Source organism: Rhodnius prolixus, unplaced genomic scaffold (assembly GCF_049639745.1).
Source record: "Rhodnius prolixus isolate KJV_2025 unplaced genomic scaffold, Rpr scaffold_5, whole genome shotgun sequence".
NCBI lineage: Eukaryota > Metazoa > Arthropoda > Insecta > Hemiptera > Reduviidae > Rhodnius > Rhodnius prolixus.
The window spans coordinates 12,236,905-12,255,735 of record NW_027411624.1 but is presented as its reverse complement, the minus strand read 5'-3'; the positions used below and the strand labels follow the sequence as shown (position 1 = coordinate 12,255,735).

The 18,831-nt window shown below is 29.9% G+C and overlaps 1 protein-coding gene across 1 annotated transcript; it reads right to left on the bottom strand.

Moving 5' to 3' along the window:
- Positions 1-16,219: 16,219 nt before the first annotated feature.
- Gar1 (Gar1 ribonucleoprotein) lies at positions 16,220-18,801 on the bottom strand. Its single transcript, XM_074135398.1, has 4 exons — positions 18,484-18,801; positions 18,300-18,391; positions 18,009-18,227; positions 16,220-16,547 (listed from the first exon to the last, which is right to left on the bottom strand). Exons 1-4 carry the CDS (start codon positions 18,527-18,529, stop codon positions 16,287-16,289), a joined length of 618 nt encoding a protein of 205 aa, XP_073991499.1. The 5' UTR covers positions 18,530-18,801; the 3' UTR covers positions 16,220-16,286.
- Between the last annotated feature and the right edge of the window lie 30 nt (positions 18,802-18,831).

Below are 18,831 nucleotides of genomic sequence, written 5' to 3'. Positions count from 1 at the left end.
GTGCTTTATGGCAGAAACTGCACCTATTTAGGGTAGCACTAAGAATTACAACATGGGTTGTCCTTTTTCGTTTCATTCATTGCGAAAAACGAAGGAATAATTAAAAACTATCAGCTAGCTGGGACAGGAAATTAGTGTAAGACGGCGGAATTTAAAACAAGAACGTTTCACATACATTTAACATCTAAACATTTATAATCGAATCGTAAATTTTCTTGTTCCGTTAGAATAAGCACAATACGTCTTAAATATACTCTATGCTTAAGTTGTTTTCATTCAAAAATTCAGATTTCTAATATGTTTAATATTAACACCGATCTGTGGGTAATAACATTTTTGTCGATTTTAAACAAACGCTAAAGAAAAGTCTAGCGGATGAAAATCTTTATGTAAGTTTGCTGTTTTTCGCGATATATCTATGATCTTACTTGCAATACAGTTTTTGGGGAGAATTTCCAAGGATGGGGGGGTGTACAATCTGACTACATTCAATCGAATCATAGTCGAAGGAGAAGATCTGCTCTTGTTTAATATTAAGTTGACGGCATGATCTCCCTAATGGCTTTACAAACCTTTGGACTATTATCATGTCCAAAGGCTGATAACACAGATTATAAAAATTGAGAAGATTTAGAAACTGGCTCTGTTAGCCTGCTCAGAAGAGCAGTTGCCCGGGGGGGCACCACGTGGAGGTAGAGCTCAGAATTTAGCCCCCCCAAAATAATACCATTCTTGCCTATATAAAACCGCATTCCCGCCAGTTTTCACCCCCCTATAAAGCAGGCTTATTAGCAAATGTCAACATTATTATTGGCATCCATCACCTGCGAAGGTACGAGGGTGAAAACCAGTGATTTTGGAATACGGTTAACCGCGAGAAAAAAATTTGGCACGAATGGCGGAAAATAGATTATTCGCGTTTTGGGGGAAACAAAAGAAATAGAACAACAGAAACCAACAATAAAACAAACAATACAACCAACAACAACTGAAAATCGAAAAACGAGAGGAATGAAACAATGGAATGAAACAACAAAACAACAACTGAAACAAAATCAACAAACAACAAAATACAACATAAAAACCTGAAAATACATAGTAAAAATACATAATATATATAAATACATAATATATAAATATGATTAAATAAATAAAATAATCTTTAAAAAAAGCATGCTTAGTAAGAAAAGAAACAAACCTTTGCTGCTCTACTTGGACTTGAAGTTCCGAAGAAGGATATTAGTAGTGGTCATATAAATGAATAATTATGATTCCATTTACTTAAGAAATGACTAGTGTCATTTTGTCATGCACTAAATATATATCATGCACTAAATAGAGTGGCTGGTTGATGTGTAGCTGAAAACCCTATCTAAAAAGCAAATTCTAAACTTTAATTTGGAAATTACTTTAACTATCTAATTTGTTGTATTGGTCCACCTGAAAACCCTAGCTAAAAAGCAAATTCTAAACTTTAATTTTTAAATTACTTTAACTATCTAATGTGTTGTGTCATCCTTCTTCTTGAAGTTCCTAACATGCCCTAATAAATTGAATCATAATTATAAATAAATCCGAAGTGTTTATCGTTCGCAAAGTATAGCATGTAATTCTAAGTAAAATTTGGCCAAGAATAAAAAAATTAAATTTTTTGATAAGGAGATTTTAGAGAGCCATTCGCTGTAGGCTAGCCTATAGCGAGTGGCTCTCTACTAATCGCGCCCGAACGTCATCGATATAACCACTATAATTCCCCAGCCTACCTTTTTTGCTGTAGGTTGGGATATGTAACAATATCTTGCAGTTACATATCCATCGATGTTGCTTCTTCTTCTTCTGCACCGCATCAGGGTAACGCAAAAATAGAACGCAAAACATTATAGCGCATTACAATGCGGAATTTAGAAAAAATAAAAAATAAAAAGGAAATGAAAATAAAAAAGTTGAAAGCAATCTCCGATAAAAACACTCCCGGAATTTTAACACTCCCGGAACTTTAACACTCCCGAGCTGAAACAGAGAAAAGAAAAAAAAAACATCCTCCCTTTGGAGGAGGCGAGTGGTTTTTGTTACGTCTGCATGTGTTTATTGCTTCTGTTTTAAAGAGTGCATGGTATTTTGAGCTGGGATAGCCGTGGGGTCGCTACTCCCCAGGTAGCTGCATGCATCAGCTACCCCTTGCGGCATTTATTGGCAATGTTACTATAACTACGGAAAAACTGCAGGAAAGTAGTAATTTAGTCAATCTTAATTTCTTGATAAAAGAAAAACTAGTCGCAAATGAAGAATAAAAGTATTTTTTTCTTATCCGCTACTTTACCGAAATACAAATAGTAATCTTTTTCGACCCAACAATGCTAAAAAAAAATACGAAATGAATATTAAAAGAAGTCGATTCTACTATTTCTAATAGCAACAGTTGGTTTAAAACAGTATAGTGGGAGGTGGGAACCTGGAAAGATAGAGCGAAAAAGTCCTTTGTCTATTCACAGCTCTTCTGTTCGCAGTCCAAGTTAGAACTCCAGGACCAGGACTTCAGGGGACTTTACCGGGTTAAAAAATATAAACCATTCTATCAATCCACTTAATAAAGTTAATCTGTTAATGATCGTACAACTGAACTCTTCGCTTTGAAAAACACAAGATACAAACAATGAAATTCCTAACAAGTAAAATATCAAAGAAATAATAATAGATTTTATTTTAAATTTGAAAGGTAATTAAAATTACTAATTCAATTTTTTGTTGACAACACCTTCTAAATTATACATTTACTTTTAATTGCAAATTTAGGGTAAAGGGCGAACAATAATAGGTTTAACTGCTAGATGTTTAATCATAGTTTGAAATGTGAAAAGTCTAAAAGCGGTTTGATTCCAAAGCATCAAGGTTCTTAAAAAATAAAATAATAATTCAGTAAAAGTTTTTCAGAAATCTGTTATTATAAAAAGTGTGGAAAAGTTAGATATAATTCAGCTTCGTCTAGTGTTAAGCTCAAAATAAGGCAAAGAGAAATCAATTCAAAAATGAACAGAGTACCTTTTTTGTACTGCTACATACAAACGATACTCCTAACGATTACTACCTTCCTATCTAATCCAGTACATCTATCCCATCTAATCCAGTTCATTTATCCCATCTATTCCATCTAAACCAGTTCATCTATCCCATCTTATCCAGCCCATCTATACCATCTAATCTAGTTCATCATCTATCCCATCTAATCCAGATCATCTAGCCCATCTATCCCATCTAATCCAGCTTCTCTATCCTATCTAATCCAGTTCATCTATCCCATCTAATCCAGTTCATCTATCCCATCTAATCCAGTACATTTATCCTTTTAATCCAGTACATCTATTCCATCTAATCTAGTTCATCATCTATCCCAACTAATCCAGTACATCTTCCCCACTAGTCCAGATCATCTATCCCATCTAATCCAGTTCATCTATCCCATCTAATCCAGTACATCTATTCCATCTAATCCAGTCCATACATCCCATCTAATCCAGTACATCTATCCCACTTAATCCAATACATCTATCCCACCTAATCCAGTTTCTCTATACCTACCTAACCTCTATTCAACGTATATTTCAAAAAAATTTACCATACTTGACAAAAGATTATTCCAAATTACTTACAGGTAAAACGAAATATTTAGCCTATTAGGATGCTAAATTCATGCCAAATTTTTGTGAATGTGTGCACTAACAAAGCTTTTTTTGTAAAAGAAAAGCATGATCAGGTTAATGGTTAAGCCCAATCAGGCCTTGCTTTTCAAAAGTAATGAAGGTAAAATTAAATGAACTCAAATTCCAAACTGGAATGCATTTTCGTAAATTATGTGACCTTCAGAAAGACAAAAATAGTTCACGTTATGGTATATATTCGGAATAGTTTGTCTATGTGTTAGAGAGTTGCCTGTTTGAATGTGAAAAAATTAATAACAACTGAATTTATAAGACAATTTTTGCATAAATACTGGACGTGATCTTTTATTTCATATTTAAACCAAAATTTATTATTGCTACCAGACTGAAACTTGTATTTATTCTTTTAAATAAAAACTTTATAGAATTTTCCTAATATGCCTTCTTATTAGGCCGGGTCTAAATGAACATGAACTAACGCGATCAATTCAGTACGAAACAGAAAATCGCAAAACGGCGTATAACGGTAGCATGCTACCCTAGAAGAATTACGAAACCAAAAACGGCGACTAGATACCGTGTAAATCGACCGCGCCCTTCCTTCGTCGAGCGACACGCTTTTCTCCGACGAGCTAAAAGCCAACACGAAGTACCCGCCGTATCTCGTCGAACGATAGACCCAGCTTTAAGTTTACAGAGAATCTCAATTTCATTATCTTTAAAAATCGGTCTCAGAATACAATATTCTTAGAGTCTTATGTTTACATACAGAACAGTGAAATCAGATCATTTGAGAAGTATTAAGACTTGATTTTTCTAAACTTATTATTACTGTTCATGATTTAGTGATGTCCAACACATTTTCAAGAGAAAAACTAGCTGAATAAAACGTTTCTCAATTCAAACCATTCTCAAAGTGACACAGCTTTAGAACAAAATGGTTCAAAGCAAAACTTTATCTCTCGCCAATTTTCCCATTTAGAGCTTGAAAAATGTATCATTTATTCGCAACCAGAAGTAACAAACACCTTGCGAGAAAACGCAAGTCTGTTTCTAAAGAAAATTTAATTGTTTTTCCGGATAGACAAAACCTTTTGAGCTAACTTGGAGACAAATATTTTTGTTTCAATATTAAGGACTATAATTAACAGTACAAAGACCAAAATAATGAACAAATGATAGATTATTTTAGAAGATGCGGTTCTTAAATAGTTTCCCTTAAATATATTTGTATTTACTTTAATAACTTACTTAAACAATACTAGTTTTTATTTAAACTTGAAAGCGTTTATTACTAGTAGTTGTAAACTATACAATTGCAGACTTCTAATAACGTTTTAAAAGACAATTCTTGTAGACTGACATTAAGATTGCAATAAAATGATCTTGTACATATATATTTAAAAGTAGTATAAATTAAATTCAGCATCAATGAAAGACAAATTTCCTTAAAAACAAATAAAGATAATAATATTTTTAGATAAAAATTAAATTTACTTTAACTACAAAAAAATAGAGAACTATAAGACAGTGATTAATAGAAACACTTTAACATAAAATAAATTTTAATAAAATAAATTGAGCTCATTTCATTGACATAAACTTAAAATACAATATTAAATCAGTAATTGCATTTTATGAAGGCGAGCTTTGTTTGAAGTAAGTGATTATAGGTTAATCTTTAATGAGGAATTAAAATATGGATATTAGTTTAAAAAAAAAGTGAAAGATGCAAGCATTGAGCGATCTACTGCTGGTAAATTTAAATGTTTGGCTCTCTGTTGAGTATTATTTTTTTTTATTAAGTTGATTAAATTCTACTGAATATGTCGAGTGACTTGTTTAGTATTTTCTATTTGGGTAAAATGTTTACCATTGTTTTATTGTAGAGTCTTGAGTTCATTCAGAATTATAGATTTATCAGAAATGAAATTGCGTGCCCGAAAGGTTATTTTAAATCACAAATTTTGTGTTTGAATATTCTAATTTTTAAATTTTACATTTTACCAACGTATACTGTGAACAATTATCAGAACCTTCTATTTAACAATCCTGCTCAACTCAATCGTACTACTTTGAATTCATGTTACTAAAGACAAAAATAATTCATATTCCAATTTCAAACTCCTAACAAACATCATCACAATCTGTCTTTTAGCCAAAAATATCCATAATCAACTTTTCTTTTATTTCTAACAAAACATCTTGAACACCTCGTATCTGAGATGACTCAGGACTGGCTGCAGTCCAGCTTCTGCAATTACCTCGATACAGGTCTTCTGTTTTGTTAGCAGATGAAAAAAAGTGATATTTGATTTTTGCAGCATATATTATAATTATGATGCTTGTTGTTTTGGTTTATTTGGAATAAAATTAGGTAACATGAAATAAAAAAAGAAGTCCCAATTAAGTGAAAAAGTTAAGATTGTATGTCCTGATTGTTCTCAAATACGTGTGGTCACATTTAGTATGTATTTAAAAAAAATAGAATATGTAGCCACAAAATTTAATGTTAAAATAAATTAACCCTCTTGTGAAAACCACAATTTTACTTTCCCTAAGTAATGAACTCAAAACTACGCAGCATGTACAAAGCAATGGTAGACAATAACCAAACAGAAACACAAGACAAAACAAAGACACTTGAACGTCTCAGCAGATTTTTTCTTCAACAATTTCCTAATTTAAATAATACAAAACATAAATCCACACATTTAAATTTATATAATCTCTCGTTGCTTGCAAATCCCTTTTCCAAATACCCAAAATACCCATTCTTAATTCTGCTCTTGTAAAGATTAAAACCCAAACCTTTATCACAAAGTCAGTTCTCTTCTTTAAAATGTAATTTGTAATTTTAGTTATGTATTTAAAGTTTTTACAAAAGTAAATAAACTCTTCTTCTTTTTTTTTTTAATTATTTTATTCTATTAAAATTTATTTGTATTGTTGTGCCATTTAGTTTACTGGTTATAGTTTAGTGTAATTTTTTAATTGATCTATTTTACTTTACATTATCTCAAAATATTTTTATATATTATCTGAATTTTAGCAGAATATTTTTCTTTCATGCTAAATATACTAACTTATTGAATGTAATTAAAATATCTACTTGATATAAACATAAGATCATTTAATTTTTATCTAATGCCAAGTTAGAAGAACTGGTAATCTATATTTGTATAGAAGTCTACGGTTAAGCAGCAATCAACTAAAGTAATGAACTTTAAAGTTAAGTTTAAGTAAATAACGTTGATACAAATTAATTTAATTAGAAAAAAAATCTATCATTTCCTCACTATTCAAGGTACTGTTCAATAAAGTAAGAAGCAATAATAATAACGGAAACTATCCTGTACTGAAATTAATCAATAATAAATTATTCGAGAATACGAAGACAATAGAATAAAGCTAGAAAACTAATAGTAATTACTTACTATTAGGTAATTTTACTATTAATATTGGGATTAGAAATAAGTACTTATCCAAATTAAATTTTCTAAAAACAAATGTTCAATTAGTAGCGAACTGTTTGTTACGTTTGGAACCGATTAGAAGCTCTAAATGTGAAATGTTGAGAGATGACACTACTGAGTGTTTTTGAAAATTTTGAACCTCCGGTAGAGCCCAATTTCTATGTCATAGAAGAAAATTGAATTGAGAAAATCGATTATACACTCTAGCCTCCCTAAAAAAAACTTGCAGGTTGCAACGACTAAATTAATAACAGTAATAATTTTAAACTGAAAGTCTCGATAAAAAAAAAATGAAGAATTAAACTTCACAAATTTATAAGATTTGCAGTTCTGTTAGTTCACATAGATCAATGAACCATTCTACAATTAAAAATATAATGAAATTAAGATTTCTTCCTCCAACTTAAGATGACAAATAGAAATTCTGTAATGTTTATTATTTAGAACTTAAGCTTCAGTCTTTAAACCATTTTAAAGTTTGGTTTATTGCTTAAAAAGATCACGTACTGTATACGCAATAAGGCTTACTCAGAACTTAGAAATTTAAACACATTCAAAAATAAATCCCATGCAACAACGGAACTCTAACAAGATTCTGTGATTTTTAATAAATTGTTTACGTAGTTGTAAGAATATGAGTACACAGTTTGGAATTTTAATCAAAATAAGTTAACCAATTTTTTAATCCTTCATAGCCACAATAGCAATGCTATTGCTCAAATTACAAGATGAAGGTTAAATTTCTTGTTGGGCAAATGTATAGATAGCCTACTAAGTTTTGGAATAATCGTTTAAAATTTAACGAATTGTCACTACCACACAAATAACTAGTAACTTACTTGACTTGAAACTTGTTGATTAGAGGTCAAAAAATTATATAAAAACTTACTGAAGAGGTGGGCTTGAGAAAAGATGGATCTTCTACAAGTGTTGTTTATGAGCTGAGGCAAGTTGAGTAGAAGTCGTTTGAATCTTGCTTTCTTGATCTCTTCAAAAGTGGTAACGAAGATTACAGCGTCGAAATAAATCCTCTCTGATTGAAGATGTGGGCTTGAGAAAAGGTGGATATTCTACAACAGGTGTTTGTTATGAGCTGAGGCAAGTTGAAGAACAGTCATTTGAATCTTGCTTTCTTGATCTCTTCAAAAGTTGTAACGAAGATTGTCGAGTCCAAATAAATCAGGAAGTAGTCTTGAAAAAAGAAGAACCTTGTCCGAATGATGTTAACTTGTTGAGTTGAGGTGCGGATAATTTTTGCGATTATGTAACAAGGATCGGGAGAATAAAAAGCATAAGAAGACTTTGGAAACGTTGGAAATCTTCTGCAATATGGTTTGATGAAGCGTTATTGACGAACTAACTGATGTTTATGAAGAAGCAGAAACCACAGTTGGTGTACAGTGAGTGCCTTGTTTTGCCTTTTGTCAGCAGGAATTGAACTAAAATCGTTGGATCTCACTAAATAACTAATCTATACCTTCTCCATAGATTAAAGAAAAACACTAGTTTAAAGTATTTGTTATAACTTTATGTTGGCAAGATTCACAACTAAGTTTTTAGATTTAATTCAAACTACGAGTAAACAATGAACACCTAAAAAACAATTTCATTTAGATTGGTGTTATAAATTTTCTAAAATTTATCATAATATTTAAAGATCATTAATTATTAAAAAAAATTAATATTCATTTCTTTTTATTTGTCAAGTATACAATTTTTAATATAGTGAATCTAACAAATGTAACTAATTTCAATATTTATTATGCAGAAGAAATGTTAGTCTGCTCACAAATTTCAAGAAACCCCTGAACTTCTCAAAACAGAATTTGTGTTTCCTTATATTTGATAGCTTCAAAAAAATTTAAACAAGATTCACAAAAACCCTAAATATTTATTACAACATATTTCTCCCAATAATTAGATGCAAATGTATGGATACGAAAGAAACAATTAACAAAGTTATATGAAAAAGAATTAGACGTTCGTCTCCGTACTATACTGATGTATATAAAATGAATCTTTGATGGTGGACTCAGCTCTTCTGGAAACCAAATATTGTGGATACCATCTTGCTTAGGCAGATTAATAATTCATCAAGAACGTTACATCCTATCGAATTACCGAACTGACAAAGAAATTTGATCTCCCTTCCAATACCAACAGAAAATAATTTGTCTTAACCCAACTTTGCAACAATTTAGAAAAAAAAAACTCAAAAAGAAGCTATAAAGATAGCTTCAAAAAAATTTAAACAAGATTCACAAAAACCCTAAATATTTATTCAATAATTTTGTCCATTACAGTCAACATGCTGCCAGGGGACAACAATAACGACACCGCTCTTAAACTCCCCACTTAATAATATTTCGTGTAATGCTTGCACACACCAAAATAGTGAGTTTTATAAAAGCCCCGCAAAAAAAAAAGAACCGTTACGGCTAGGAATCAAATTAAATTGAAAAATCAATTGATTGAAAATTCCTGCAGACTTCTAGTTATCAAAGAATTATCTAAGCAAAAAGTATAAGGACATATCTACTTCTGGATTCCTCCAGGTATTCACTGATTTTATATAAGAATGTAGTGTTGTTCGGGTAATGTTGTTATACCATGTGATTGTTGATATGGTGTCAGTATATTGATGTTGTTTGTGTAAAACACAAGACCTGGTATCTGAAAACCCTATCTAAAAAGCAAATTCTAAACTTTAATTTTGAAATGACTTTAATTATCTAACTAATACATATTTGTCCACCTGAAAACCCTAACTAAAAAGCAAATTCTAAACTTTAATTTTGAAATGACTTTAAAAATCTAAGTAATATCTAAATACATAAAAATAATATATATAAAAGTAATCATGCGGAATTTCCAAGGTTGATGTGTAGCTGAAAACCCTAACTAAAAAGCAAATTCTAAACTTTAATTTTGAAATTACTTTAATTATCTAACTAATATATTGGTTCACCTGAAAAGAAAACCCTAACTAAAAAGCAAATTCTTAACTATAATTTTGGAATTACTTTAACTAACTAATATGTTGTATTTGTCCACCTGAAAACACTAACTAAAAGCAAATTCTAAACTTTATTTTTGAAATTTTATTTAATTATCTAACTAATACATATTTGTCCACCTGAAAACCCTAACTAAAAAGCAAATTCTAAACTTTAATTTTGAAATGACTTTAAAAATCTAAGTAATATCTAAATACATAAAAATAATATATATAAAAGTAATCATGCGGAATTTCCAAGGTTGATGTGTAGCTGAAAACCCTAACTAAAAAGCAAATTCTAAACTTTAATTTTGAAATTACTTTAATTATCTAACTAATATATTGGTTCACCTGAAAAGAAAACCCTAACTAAAAAGCAAATTCTTAACTATAATTTTGGAATTACTTTAACTAACTAATATGTTGTATTTGTCCACCTGAAAACCCTAACTAAAAGCAAATTCTAAACTTTATTTTTGAAATTTTCTTTAATTATCTAACTAATATATATTTGTCCACCTGAAAACCCTAACTAAAAAACAAATTCTAAACTTTAATTTTGAAATGACTTTAAAAATCTAAGTAATATCTAAATACACAAAAATAATATACATAAAATAAATATAAAAATAATCATGCTTAGTAACATGCAGAATTGACTTACCCCTCTGCTCTACTTGGACTTGAAGTTCCGAAGAAGGATATTAATAGTGGTCATATAAATGAATAATTATGATTCCATTTATTTAAAAAATGACTAGTGTCATTTTGTCATGCACTAAATATATATCATGCACTAAATAGAGTGGCTGGTTGGTGTGTAGCTGAAAACCCTATCTAAAATACAAATTCTAAACTTTAATTTGGAAATTACTTTAACTACCTAATATGTTGTATTGGTCCACCTGAAAACCCTAACTAAAAAGCAAATTCTAAACTTTAATTTTTAAATTACTTTAACTATCTAATGTGTTATGTCATCCTTCTTCTTGAAGTTCCTAACATGCCCTAATAAATTGAATCATAATTATAAATAAATCCGAAGTGTTTATCGTTCGCAAAGTATAGTATGTAATTCTAAGTAAAATTTGGCCAAGAATGAAAAAATTAAATTTTTGATAAGGAGATTTTAGAGAGCCATTCGCTGTAGGCTAGCCTATAGCGAGTGACACTCTACTAATCGCGCCCGAACGTCATCGATATAACCACTATAATTCCCCAGCCTACCTTTTTTGCTGTAGGTTGGGATATGTAACAATTTCTTGCTGTTACATATCCATCGATGTAGTCCTATGCGTCTTGGCGGAGGGGGAAGAGCAGGAGTCCTCGTCAATTGGCACTAGACACTTGACACTAGTTAAAAATATTTAATCGCAAACAAATACTTCGCAGGCTTTACTTTAGCGGAATTTGGAAGAACCGGAAGCTATTACTTTTAAATACGCACAGGTTAAAATATCAATAATAATAGTTAATAAAAGGTAAAAAAAATTCCGAAGCAATCACTACCGGGGATTTTAACACGAACTCGGTTCCTGTAATAAAAGAGAAAAAAAGATTAGTGAAACATATTTTTCAGAAAATAAAATAAATTAGATTATGTAATAACTATTTAATAAACTAAGGATGGTAATAGGAGTCAATAGGTTAACATGCATTTTGCAGATGGCTATGATCAGAGGGATGCGAAAAGTAAAAATCCAAATAAAAACAGAAATCTCTCTTGATTAAAAATTAAATTGAAACATTTATTAGAAATTATAATTAAAAAGGCTTTTTTAAATGTTAATTCTACAGCCAGAAATTTCTAAAATACATTTAGCAAATCTAAATTATTCAAATAATTTTTTAAGGTTCTCAACACCACTCTAATCTATTTGCATTTTTTTTAAAGTAAAAATACTTTTACTTATTTATTATACTTTTAAAAAAATTTATAGGCATTTGAATTTGTTCCTTCAACTAAAGGAACAATGAGTCCAAAATTAATATAGAGAAATTTAATTCAAACCTTAACAAAAGTTGGTTAAAGTTGACGTAAAAATATATTTTTATTCCAGTCATTTCGTAAAGGAATCGAACACTTATTCTGAGCAGTTTACTTTTTCATTGTATTCGAAAAAGGACTAAAATGATTCTTACTGATTGAAATAGTATAAATCATTCAAGAATCAACATTATTGAATTTAATTAATGCTAAAGTCATTAAAATACTGACGACAAATACTAAAATACGTACTGTCTTAAAGTTCACCTATTTACTTCGTATTTTTATAAAAAAAGATCACTTGAATTTCTATTAGAGATAGTTTTGTTCAACGAAATTTACCATGCATTCAATTGAATGAAATAAATTTTATGACTACTTACTAAAAAAAAACAAACAAACAAAACACCAAATTTATTATTAAGACTAGATTACCCTAAAGAAGTCAATAGTTAAAAAATATATTCAATTAAATTCCTAGATGTACACAATTCATGCCTGTACTGGGTCAATTCTATTTGATCTTAAATTTTTTAAACAAAATCACGTAAAACCTTAATTTTGAATGTATTCTCCTATCTTTCTAATACTCTATTAATAATTACAAAAATTTGATGGAATATTCTCAATTTAAACTAAGAAAATGAACTTACTGCGTAGAAGTGATGTTACCTCCAACAGAACTCGAGTTAAACTAACTGATAACAGCACAGTAAAGGTAATAACAGCTGACTACTAAATTTCCACTAATCAGCTGATACTAAGATTAGCGTATCAGCTGTTTAGCTGTTCATAGAAAATCAAGATTTAATTGTAATTTTTATAAAACTTTGTTAAAAATTTATTCTACTTTTGTTGGGCGTTATCAGTTTAATAAGTAATTTCGTACTCTAATTACTTGAATGATCGTGAAATTGTCTAATTCAATACCATTAACTTAATAATCTACGCAGCCTTTTAGTTCAATATACAAATTAAGAAATTTACTAAGACTAATTTTAAATTTCATTGGAAACATTGTAAGAATGCAATCAAAACAACTGATTCTACAAGGCTTCATAACTTGAGAACGGTCACAGTACTTGGCCGAAAGCTTGACATAAGTATATAAGTTGAATAAACACATATTTTGAACTGAATTTTGACCTAATTATACAAATAATAAAACTCATTCTTGTTCATAAAAAACTTTAAAAAAAAAAAAAATAGGCATTTGTTCCTTCAACTAAAGGAACAATGGGTCCAAAATTAATATAGAGAAATTTAATTCAAACCTTAACAAAAGTTGGTTAAAGTTGACGTAAAAGTATATTTTTATTCCAGTCAATTCGTAAAGGAATCGAACACTTATTCTGAGCAGTTTACTTTTTCATTGTATTCGAAAAAGGACTAAAATGATTCTTACTGATTGAAATAGTATAAATCATTCAAGAATCAACATTATTGAATTTAATTAATGCTAAAGTCATTAAAATACTGACGACAAATACTAAAATACGTACTGTCTTAAAGTTCACCTATTTACTTCGTATTTTTATAAAAAAAGATCACTTGAATTTCTATTAGAGATATTTTTGTTCAACGAAATTTACCATGCATTCAATTGAATGAAATAAATTTTATGACTACTTACTAAAAAAAAACAAACAAACAAAACACCAATTTTATTATTAAGACTAGATTACCCTAAAGAAGTCAATAGTTAAAAAATATATTCAATTAAATTCCTAGATGTACACAATTCATGCCTGTACTGGGTCAATTCTATTTGATCTTAAATTTTTTAAACAAAATCACGTAAAACCTTAATTTTGAATGTATTCTCCTATCTTTCTAATACTCTATTAATAATTACAAAAATTTGATGGAATATTCTCAATTTAAACTAAGAAAATGAACTTACTGCGTAGAAGTGATGTTACCTCCAACAGAACTCGAGTTAAACTAACTGATAACAGCACAGTAAAGGTAATAACAGCTGACTACTAAATTTCCACTAATCAGCTGATACTAAGATTAGCGTATCAGCTGTTTAGCTGTTCATAGAAAATCAAGATTTAATTGTAATTTTTATAAAACTTTGTTAAAAATTTATTCTACTTTTGTTGGGCGTTATCAGTTTAATAAATAATTTCGTACTCTAATTACTTGAATGATCGTGAAATTGTCTAATTCAATACCATTAACTTAATAATCTACGCAGCCTTTTAGTTCAATATACAAATTAAGAATTTTACTAAGACTAATTTTAAATTTCATTGGAAACATTGTAAGAATGCAATCAAAACAACTGATTCTACAAGGCTTCATAACTTGAGAACGGTCACAGTACTTGGCCGAAAGCTTGACATAAGTATATAAGTTGAATAAACACATATTTTGAACTGAATTTTGACCTAATTATACAAATAATACAACTCATTCTTGTTCATAAAAACTTTAAAAAAAAATAGGCATTTGTTCCTTCAACTAAAGGAACAATGGGTCCAAAATTAATATAGAGAAATTTAATTCAAACCTTAACAAAAGTTGGTTAAAGTTGACGTAAAAGTATATTTTTATTCCAGTCAATTCGTAAAGGAATCGAACACTTATTCTGAGCAGTTTACTTTTTCATTGTATTCGAAAAAGGACTAAAATGATTCTTACTGATTGAAATAGTATAAATCATTCAAGAATCAACATTATTGAATTTAATTAATGCTAAAGTCATTAAAATACTGACGACAAATACTAAAATACGTACTGTCTTAAAGTTCACCTATTTACTTCGTATTTTTATAAAAAAAGATCACTTGAATTTCTATTAGAGATATTTTTGTTCAACGAAATTTACCATGCATTCAATTGAATGAAATAAATTTTATGACTACTTACTAAAAAAAAACAAACAAACAAAACACCAAATTTATTATTAAGACTAGATTACCCTAAAGAAGTCAATAGTTAAAAAATATATTCAATTAAATTCCTAGATGTACACAATTCATGCCTGTACTGGGTCAATTCTATTTGATCTTAAATTTTTTAAACAAAATCACGTAAAACCTTAATTTTGAATGTATTCTCCTATCTTTCTAATACTCTATTAATAATTACAAAAATTTGATGGAATATTCTCAATTTAAACTAAGAAAATGTACTTACTGCGTAGAAGTGATGCTACCTCCAACAGAACTCGAGTTAAACTAACTGATAACTGCACAGTAAAGGTAATAACAGCTGACTACTAAATTTCCACTAATCAGCTGATACTAAGATTAGCGTATCAGCTGTTTAGCTGTTCATAGAAAATCAAGATTTAATTGTAATTTTTATAAAACTTTGTTTAAAATTTATTCTACTTTTGTTGGGCGTTATCAGTTTAATAAGTAATTTCGTACTCTAATTACTTGAATGATCGTGAAATTGTCTAATTCAATACCATTAACTTAATAATCTACGCAGCCTTTTAGTTCAATATACAAATTAAGAAATTTACTAAGACTAATTTTAAATTTCATTGGAAACATTGTAAGAATGCAATCAAAACAACTGATTCTACAAGGCTTCATAACTTGAGAACGGTCACAGTACTTGGCCGAAAGCTTGACATAAGTATATAAGTTGAATAAACACATATTTTGAACTGAATTTTGACCTAATTATACAAATAATAAAACTCATTCTTGTTCATAAAAAACTTTAAAAAAAAAAAAAATAGGCATTTGTTCCTTCAACTAAAGAACAATGAGTCCAAAATTAATATAGAGAAATTTAATTCAAACCTTAACAAAAGTTGGTTAAAGTTGACGTAAAAATATATTTTTATTCCAGTCATTTCGTAAAGGAATCGAACACTTATTCTGAGCAGTTTACTTTTTCATTGTATTCGAAAAAGGACTAAAATGATTCTTACTGATTGAAATAGTATAAATCATTCAAGAATCAACATTATTGAATTTAATTAATGCTAAAGTCATTAAAATACTGACGACAAATACTAAAATACGTACTGTCTTAAAGTTCACCTATTTACTTCGTATTTTTATAAAAAAAAAGATCTCAACAAAATTTACCATGCATTTTAACATTATGAGGGGATAGTCATTAAATGAACATATTATTTTTATAACGATATATATTTTAAAAACTAAAGTTAAAAATGAGTTAAGTCCATGTATAATTAATTATCTGCCTCTTCTAAATCCGCCGCCGCCACCTCTGAATCCACCGCCCCCGCGGCCGCCTGCTCCTCTGAATGAACCGGAGTTCCTCGGACCTCCACGACCACCTCCTCCACGCCCTCCGCCAAATCCTCCCCCTCTTCCTCCTCTCCCACCTCTTCCTCCACCCCCACGGCCTCTACTTCCGCCAGCACCTTTTGGCGCACCAGGAAGCGGTGGAAGAAACTTTTGTAGAGGTAACAGCTTTCTTGGATCTATATATAGCTAGAAACAGCAACGTGTTACAAGTTAATTAGTGAATACAGCTAGAATACACCCACATTATAAAAAATGTTTCTGCTACCAAAACATTTAAAATGATTTTCGCTTTGTTTTGTTTGCGAAAATTGCATCAATCAAATAATTAATAATAGTTATTTGAAGGAAATGGAAATCGGGAGGAGGAGAAGTAAAGAGGCAGTAAAACAATCACAGCTAACATTTAAATTGTACAAATTAAGCATCTCAGACCAAACTATGGAGTCAGAGCAAATCCTATCGCTATACTATATTTAGTTTTTCATTTCTCACAGGAAACTGGTATTGCACACTACCTAGATTTAACGATCCACTAAACATTAAATATCCATTACTTTCAATAAACTATGCATCATCCGACGAGTTTAAATATAAATTTTTTTAAAAAAAAATTAATTCAAGCCCTTATTAAAAGTAAGATGGACGAAGGAACGAAATAGTAGCGCATGGAAATACCTAATGTCTTAGCTATAAATAAAAATTGAATTTGAAATAATTGACAATTATTAAACGAATTCATCAACAAACCAGAAAATGTAGAAGTAGAAAAAAAAAACAATATGGTACTTAAAATTTGAAAGAAAAAAAGAAAATCACACTGATTAGATGTTTCGAGATAGAGTGGCTCTACCAAGATGGTAATTCTATTTATAAATTTCCTGCTCGAATGATAAGTAGGTATTTTAATTCTCAAAAAATTATTATTATTCTAAAAGGCAGTTTAATAGCAACAGGTAGAAATTCTTGTAACCAGCTATTACTTACTACAAATAGAAAATTTCTAGAGTGATCAGAATATGAGTGTGATCGACTTAGTTTGGTTGTCTCCTAGCTGCTTAGATTTTTGACTAGATTTAAGGTTGAAAATTACTTTGAAACATCCGATCATTATTTATGTAAGCTTTCATTTTGTCTCGATAATATAAGCAGTGAAGAGCCATTTAACGAGTACAGCCTAATGGCTGTTTTTTATACATAATTTATCGAATGGAAATTTAATTTATTCAGAATGTTATGATAGAAACTTGAATTTTAAAAACAAAAAAGAACCTACATTCAAGAATTTCACATGTAAACAAACCCTGGTTCACTCAAGAATGTTTCTTAGCTAAGAAAGAACAAATAGACAATCCTATTGAAGGGTCAACTAATGAGGGGTAAAAAGAAGTAAAGCGGAAATCAAATTATGTATATGAACTGGATAGTCCAAACTCTGAGGATGATAAAAATCCGAGGGCCGTCCGAGTTGAAAAAACAATCTTGGTTTGCGGTAAAAATAATTGCCATTTTCTAGTAGATTTACAAAATATCCGTCGATAGCAATGAAAGAAATCATTTTTGGAAGTGTACCTCACTGCAGCATGCGATTCACCAGTGTTTAGGCAATTTATAATACTGAATTCAATTGATAAAAATATATTAACTTACCTTATCCTTTAATCTGAAATTTTTCGCCTTAATATTTTCTGATAACTTCACAGAAACAAAATAATCCTTTATTGGCCCGAATATTTCATCTATCTTTCCAATTTGATTCTTGTCTTCTGTATATATAGGCGCATTGAAATAAGGTACTTCCTCATTTAAATCTACTTTTAAAACCAAATCGTCTTGACAAGCATGACTGTAATGTCCGATTGGTATGACCTGTAATATAAACGTATTTTTACTTAAAAATGTCCCCGAGAAACTCAACTCTCATGCTCATCACATACTTACCCTCTCAGGAGGGCCTTCATTAAAAGAAGGTCTTCCTCCACGACCTCGTCCGCCACCTCTAAAGCCTCTCCCACCGCCCCCACTAAACCTACCTGGACAATAATTTTCAAGATATTTTCGGATCCACCTAAACGTCAAGCAATATACAAGAATATATTTGTCAAAGTTTAATAGTACATCTTACCTCCTCCTCCGCCCCCTCGACCACCATTTTTTCTCCCGCTATTCATTATTTATGTAACGCCAACTTTGTCTAATTAATTATTTCTTCCACTTGATGTACATTCTTACAATAGCGTGCCTTCCTTTTAAACCGTATAACCTTCCAGCTTGCTAAACGCTAAACAATCTACACGTTTCTTCTCTTTGATTCAGTGTTGCCAAGAGAGCGTAATGAACGTAATGTACCTACTTTCATAAGAAATATTATTCTACTCCTGAAGTTTATTTTTATATTTTAATATCATTTACTGCTGTTTTCAAAGATATACTCCACATTATGAAGATAACTACAGTTATGAAAATTAATCTG

Coding starts and splice junctions, on each gene's coding strand:
- Gar1 (XM_074135398.1), bottom strand. CDS start 18,529: ATGAATAGCGGGAGAAAAAATGGTGGTCGAGGGGGCGGAGGAGGAG. Junction 18,392..18,483: donor TCGAGGGGGCGGAGGAGGAG/GTAAGATGTACT, acceptor ATTATTGTCCAG/GTAGGTTTAGTGGGGGCGGT. Junction 16,548..18,008: donor ATTTCAGATTAAAGGATAAG/GTAAGTTAATAT, acceptor TGCTGTTTCTAG/CTATATATAGATCCAAGAAA.